Here is a 7,014-nt window from a genome sequence, read left to right on the forward strand (position 1 = left end):
TCCAAATGTCTTTTCCACATACAACATACCAGAACCAACGCAGGACAACGCGCGCCACTTCACAGAATGTGTGTCTTACACAATGACAAACTAAATGAAATAGATCTGTTTTCATGCTCCCGATATAGTTTCAAATGTTCAATAAACCAATTATATGTATAAACCTTTTAACTTTGAATAAGTATCTACATGCTTAAATTAATGCTTTTTCTCCCGGTTTAATATTTCAGAAGTCTGTATTAGTTTTAAATATTTGGCTACCTTGCAACAGATAATAATTGTATTGTGTTTTTTTTTTTTTCTTTTACTTTTTTAGGGTTCCGTAGCCAAAATGGCAAAAACGGAACCCTTATAGTTTCGTCATGTCCGTCTGTCCGTCTGTCCGTCTGTCCGTCTGTCACAGCCGATTTACTCGGAAACTATAAGTACTACAGTGATGAAATTTGATGGGAATATGTGTTGTATGAACCGCTACAAAAATATGACACTAAATAGTAAAAAAAAGAATTGGGGGTGGGGCCCCCCATACATGTAACTGAGGGATGAAATTTTTTTTTTCGATGTACATACCCGTGTGGGGTATCAATGGAAAGGTCTTTTAAAATGATATAAAGTTTTCTAAAAAACATTTTTCTTAAAGTGAACGGTTTTTGAGATATCAGCTCTCAAAGTCGTAAAAAGTATGTCCCCCCCCCTCTATTTTTATAACTACGGGGTATAAAATTCTAAAAAAAATAGAGGTGATGCATGCTAATTAACTCTTTCAACGATTTTTGGTTTGATCAAAGTATCTCTTATAGTTTTTGAGATAGGTTGATTTAACTGTAATTTATTATATTTGCTGCTACGGAACCCTTTGTGCGCGAGCCCGACTCGCACTTGGCCGGTTTTTTTCTATTATGTTCACTGTGAGACGTAGAGGAAACAATTGTTAATGTTATTATTGATTATGTCATTAATTTATGTATACGCCTTTAATTGTTTCTGTAAGATCTCCAAATAAATAAATAAATAATACCGGCGGCGGTCGGCAGCGTTGTGACTTGTGACGTATTAGTTGTTGATTTGCCTGATTTGATGATGTGACGTCATTGTGTTTGAATGTTGAGGGTATTTGTTGAAAAAATTATGAAATATTGTTGGAAAATATAAGTCGGAGAATTAGGGATGCAGGTTGATTGAATAATGAAAGCTAGGAATCGATAAACGTTAAACTTATTGCATTAAGTTGCGTTCCGCAAACACCACCCTCGCAAGTCGTAAATTGTAATTCAATCCATTAATATGTTTTTCTGTACATTGAACAGACTGTGGCGAAATTGAAAAATACAAGCTTTTGCACTCGGCTTCGCACGCGTTATCTACAGCTTAACAAATTATGTACCTATCTACTAAAACCTTTCCCGAGAACAACGCCTACCCATTGATGAAAACAGAATGAAAATCGATGCAGTTGTGTTTGAGTTTATCGCGAACAATCACACAGATACGACAGAGGACTTGAATGAATGAAAATCCTTAATTGCTATAGAAATTCAAATATAAAATCATACAGTACATTTAAAATAAGCAAAAGGCGGCCTTATCGGTAGGCAGCGGTCTCTACCAGGCAACCCTAGTAAGTATAGGAATAAACAAAATAAAAATTGGGTGAGCAAAAACAAGGCAATACAAACAAGGCTTTATTTTCATACTAATACAGCTTAACAAAACATTGCCAAAAGTATTAGGGAAAAGTGCTAATCAAATAACAGACGCGTCATTTTTACACGCTCCTCAATGTTGGTAATGAAGGGAAAGTAAAAGTGCATTCTCATTGAGTGGTAATAACCGTTAGCATTGAGTTCATGATCCGTGACGGGCCCATTAATAGTTAACATATGGGGTAGGATGGATTAGGGTGCATCTTGAGAGGACGAGTATGTATGGGCTGATGGAATGGGTACAAATGTATGGTGTTAAAGTTAGTAACAATACTGATGTAGGAGCTATTGTAGTGGTAAGCTTGATTGTGTGGTATGGCTGTTTTGGAGACAGTCGACTCGGATGTGACATGCAGATATTAGATGTAGTGTTAAGTGTTACTTAAGAGGAAAATTACCCTATTATGATGTTAACTGACAATAATTATAGTAGGTACTTATTTTATTTTTCAAGCTATGTAGCTGGAGCTTATTTTTGTATTTGCATTGTATACAATTCAAAATCGATCAAAATTTGATTTCACGATTCGTAATTTTAGGAATAGTTAATGTAGGTACCACTTGGGCTTTGTTTAGATGGTATATTATGAATATTTCTCTCAATTTGAGCTTCAAACGAATAACAAAGCTGTTTCCTACTTCAATCCATTAAAATAACCAAGACATAAATACATTTTTCAACAATATAAACTTTTTCCTATTCCCATTAAAAGTTACAATAATGAACTTTACGCCAATTACAATAACATTCTTATTCACAGGGCAAGGCCAGACGAGATGCATCCTTAGAAGAACTGCGAGCACACATCCACAAATACTATATACCTCTCGGAAGACAGTTTATGGTGCTGTTTCCTGAAGGAGGTTTCTTGCATAAGAGGAGAGAAATTAGCCAAAGGTTTGTGTGAATAGGTTTATATATTATACGCCACGATAGGTATATCACGCAGAAATCTGCGTTTTTCTCAAGCGTATAATAAACCTACTAGTTTTTACTTGATTTAAATAAAATAGGCAATTTATGTAAGAATTAAATTGATATATTGTAGAATAATCTTGGACGAATTAAAATTTTCATATACACCGAGTATGTTATATAGGTGAATTCACATAATATACCTACTTATCACTTTTATATACCTACTTAGATACTACTGAAATATTGCTATAAAACACTGTTACTAATATAAAATTAAAGTAGGTATTCGGTTCTGAAGTTTTGAGATACAACATTAAACAATCCACAAAATACATTCAGCGGACTTCCTCCTTTTTCCTGATACACCGAATCGATCATTTTAAATCCAGCATGAAATATAGTAGTTCAATTGTTTCACAGTACAATGTCAATACATGGAATGTTTAACATAGAGATACAAAAATAGATACTAAAAACACCCCCAGCCAATTATTCGTGTTTTGTTTCTAACGAGGCAGGCAAGTAAGCCCACTTGTATTTGTTTTGAGTGCACTTCAAAAAATGTTTTGTTTCATTTTGTGAGGGCCAATTTTTTTATAACGCTATTTATTAATGTCCATGATAATGGTATTGTTTTTCAGTTGTTATGAGTATGAGGAGATTAAACGTGGATTCGTTAAATTCGTTTTGAGGCACTTTGATTTGTTAATTTCAAAGTTGTATTAAAAAACGAAATTAGTTATAATATTTGAATCAACATTCCTTTAGACTTTATATTTAAGATACCTACTTCATTATATTTGAAATTAGTTAATGTACAATCCATGTTAATGACAAAATATCAATAAGTTGAAACAGTTCACAGATAAATAACAAAATAGAATCAAAAATTGATTTTGCGTTGACATTGACAAAAAATAATTAGTTAAGTGATTTCTTAAATGGGATGAGAGGTGAAGATAAATTGTCACCTCATTTCTTTAAGGGTAGGGTGTAGGGTGTAAGGTTATGACCTAATTCTTAAATGCTTAAGTTCATACAGAAATAATGGGTCTGGATAAAAATAAATGTAGGTTCGTTCGAATTAACGTGATAATGAGGTATATAAAATTGAAGTGTTCATAATTATAAAATAACTAATTTTAATGCAGAAGAAAGTTCAATGAAGAAGTTGACATAAAAAATATGGCAATTTGCTAATCCTGTGTAATCTTTGAAACGGCTGAACCGATATTTACTGAGATTTAATTGAAAGGTAGCTATTACATAAAAGAAGGTAAATTTAATTTGAAAAATATTTAGACTTCTAGCAAACAATGTTATTCTCATCTTTTATGTGCTTCACCTAGAGAATATTATTCGTTAGATATTTTAAATAATGCTTACATATTTTATTTTCATATCTATTTTTGTAACAGATTTGCCGAGAAGAACAATTTGCCCAAACTCGAGTATGTCACTTTGCCCCGCGCGGGGGCAATGAAGGTCATCATGGAAGAAGTGGGGCCCCACAGAGAACAACCCAGCACGTCTAAAAGCGAGGATAAGAAAGGTAAGGTTTAAAGAAAAAAATGCTAGTTATTAAGATCTACAGATAATCATAAGGTTATCAAATTCATTTAAAAATCATCAAAAAAACGATTGCACAAAATAAATTGGAATAAACAAACATATACATATACACGTACGACTGTATCTCGGATAATTTCCCTCTACTAATATATTATTAGAAATACAGGTGTAAACTGAAAACTTCAAGTAATAAATCATAATCTAAAAATTCGTTTTATATAGCAGTATAAAGACTGCCAATTGTTCAAAAGTTTTCTTAGCTTAACATTTTCATAGCCACTTTCCTAGTAATATTAGCTACCCTTAAGAAGTCACCATTAAAATATTATTTTCCGCAGACAACAACTTCAACCAGAACAGCATCAAGGTCTCCAAGACGAGTGACAGCATCGAGTGGATCCTGGACGTCACCATCGCGTACCCGGAGAGAGTACCCCTCCATCTCACTGACGTGGTGTGCGGTATCCGGGGAGCTTGCACCACGCATATACACTATAGACTGTATCCTAGTTCTGAGGTAAGTTCTGGAAAAAGGGTAGAAGTTTCAAGGATATTTTTAGAGCTTAAATCAACCATCGCGTACCCGGTGAGAGTACCCTTCCATCTCACTGACGTGGTGCGTGGCATCCGGGGAGCTTGCACCACGCATATACACTATAGATTGTATCCCAGTTCTGAGGTAAGTTCTAGAAAAATTGTGCTTGGACGTTCTTAGATTAAATTTTCTTCACTAGCTGCGCCCCGCGGTTTCACCCGCGTGGCTCTCCTCCTGTTGGTATTAGCGTGATAATATATAGCCTATAACCTTCCTCGATAAACGGGCTATCCAACACCGAAATAATTTTTCAAATCGGACAAATCAAACAAACAAACGCTTCAGCTTTATAATATTAAGTACAGATTAGTATAGAATTGGAATAACGGTTTAACAGGAAACAAAATTATAATTAGGTATCCAAGTTAAAATGGTATGCAAGCAGTCTACTTAATATTGGGTTTTTATCCAGTTTACATGATAGTATCATATTATGTTGCACATTTTTATGCTATTTAGTAGGTATTTATCATTGACGGTACTGCTGATAGTCTAACTAAGTATAATATATTACCAGTCATTACAAACTGTCTTATTAAATAAACTGTCTGTTATGGTTTAAAGTTACCTTCTCTCGCAATAAGTACGTGGATGAAAACGTAGCCATCGAATAACTGTTTTTCCGTTTACCCCAGGTACCTTCAGACCCTGAAGGCATGACCAACTGGCTCTACGATCGTTTCATAGAGAAGGACAAAATGCTAGAAGAGTTCTACCGCACTGGCCAATTCCCAGCCAAGGGAAGCACGCCTCTAGTCACCAGGCCTGTTAGACAAGACAACGTACGCTATCTGATCCTGCATTTATTCTTCCTAGCGTCCACCTTCATACAGTACAAAATTTGGTGCGCCCTTCTGACGTGCTTATGGTAATACACATGAAAGAAATTACCAGAACGCTTTGACGATCTCTAAACTGAGACGCCATGAACCAAATTTGTAATAGATAAGGAATTTTGTAATGGCTACACGGTATTGAGTTTATTTCAAGCGTGACATTCACTAACCAATTTCAATTACTAGCGAAGTAATGGATCTTCAACTTCGACGACTAGTTACCAATTGCTTCAGGGTTCAACTGTCACGCAGAACAATAAACTTAATATCGTGTCGGCACAAGTTTATAGCTCTGAAGTTACTGCGAATCGTAGATGTAGCAGTGTGCAAAGAGGTTATATTTTTTGTTTACGACCTAGAATATTATGTGAGGCTAACTTCACAGTCATAAAATGAAGGCATGTGGTAAAGAGAAATTGCAATTGTGAACCAAATTGTTAAATGATAAAATTGGAGAGTCCTCTAATAGATTAAGATATACATATTATGGCAGCTACATGAAAATAGATAACTAAATGTTTTACACTTTCACAATATGATGTAATTTTGTAATTTGGACAATAGTTTGATTGTATTAGGATAATTCAGGCCTGACGCAGCGAACTGCAATGCATTTTTAATGCGGTAATTCGATTTGAAATGTCTGTGTAACTGCAGGATTCACCCCTTTTTAAATATTTATTTACTCCTCAAGTATTCGAGAACTCTATAAGGATATTTATTGGCTGGTTTACATTTAATCAATTATAAGAAGTGATTAATACTTTCCTCGCATCGCCTGAAAGGAAATCCATCATTTTGGACAGGTTTTTATAATTATTACTTGTTGCCAATGAATGACGATCTAAAGACAACCTTATTGGTTATACAGACGTTTCAAATTCCTTTAGCGCTGCGTCAAGTGTGAGTCCTCCATATCCTACGCTAGGTCGAAAATTATCACTTTTATACTAGAAGTTTCTTACTCACTTAGTGGTAACCTGTTTACGAGTACACGTTGGCTAATCACTGTAAGTACATTGCGTGTTATGTTTACGTTCTCTCCTTTAGTTGTGTTGTTACCTATTCGTAATATGAACGATGAGAAACCTTTAGAATAGGCTCTTTAGTTGCGGTCTGATGATATGTTTGTCAATTGCTTGATGTTTCAAGTCATTCATATTTTGAAAAATATATCAACTTATATTGGAAATCTGGGTTTATTACCGACTTCGGGATGCCATATTTAATTTCGTATCAAGCCATTTGATTTCAATTAAAGGGGATTCTAAGCACTTATAGTTTCTCTTCATCAGGCCGCAAATAATGTAAATACATTTCAGTAATACCGTTTCTCGTATTATTTCTACACCCTGTGGTTAAATGGCATCCAAATATGTCTAGTGAGAA

The 7,014-nt window shown here is 34.6% G+C and overlaps 1 protein-coding gene across 1 annotated transcript; it reads left to right on the forward strand.

The window, feature by feature from the left end:
* Positions 1-1,948: 1,948 nt before the first annotated feature.
* Positions 1,949-6,768, forward strand: LOC149486910 (acyl-CoA:lysophosphatidylglycerol acyltransferase 1-like). Its single transcript, XM_089697296.1, has 5 exons — positions 1,949-1,999; positions 2,465-2,601; positions 4,041-4,174; positions 4,533-4,873; positions 5,425-6,768. The coding sequence occupies exons 1-5, from the start codon at positions 1,949-1,951 to the stop codon at positions 5,659-5,661; spliced, it is 900 nt and encodes a 299-aa protein (XP_089553422.1). The 3' UTR covers positions 5,662-6,768.
* Positions 6,769-7,014: the final 246 nt, after the last annotated feature.

The sequence above is a fragment of the Colias philodice genome, chromosome 7 (assembly GCF_061535455.1).
Source record: "Colias philodice isolate Cphi_HAF_F1 chromosome 7, ilColPhil1 Martin Lab GWU primary, whole genome shotgun sequence".
In the NCBI taxonomy this organism is placed as follows: Eukaryota; Metazoa; Arthropoda; class Insecta; order Lepidoptera; family Pieridae; genus Colias; species Colias philodice.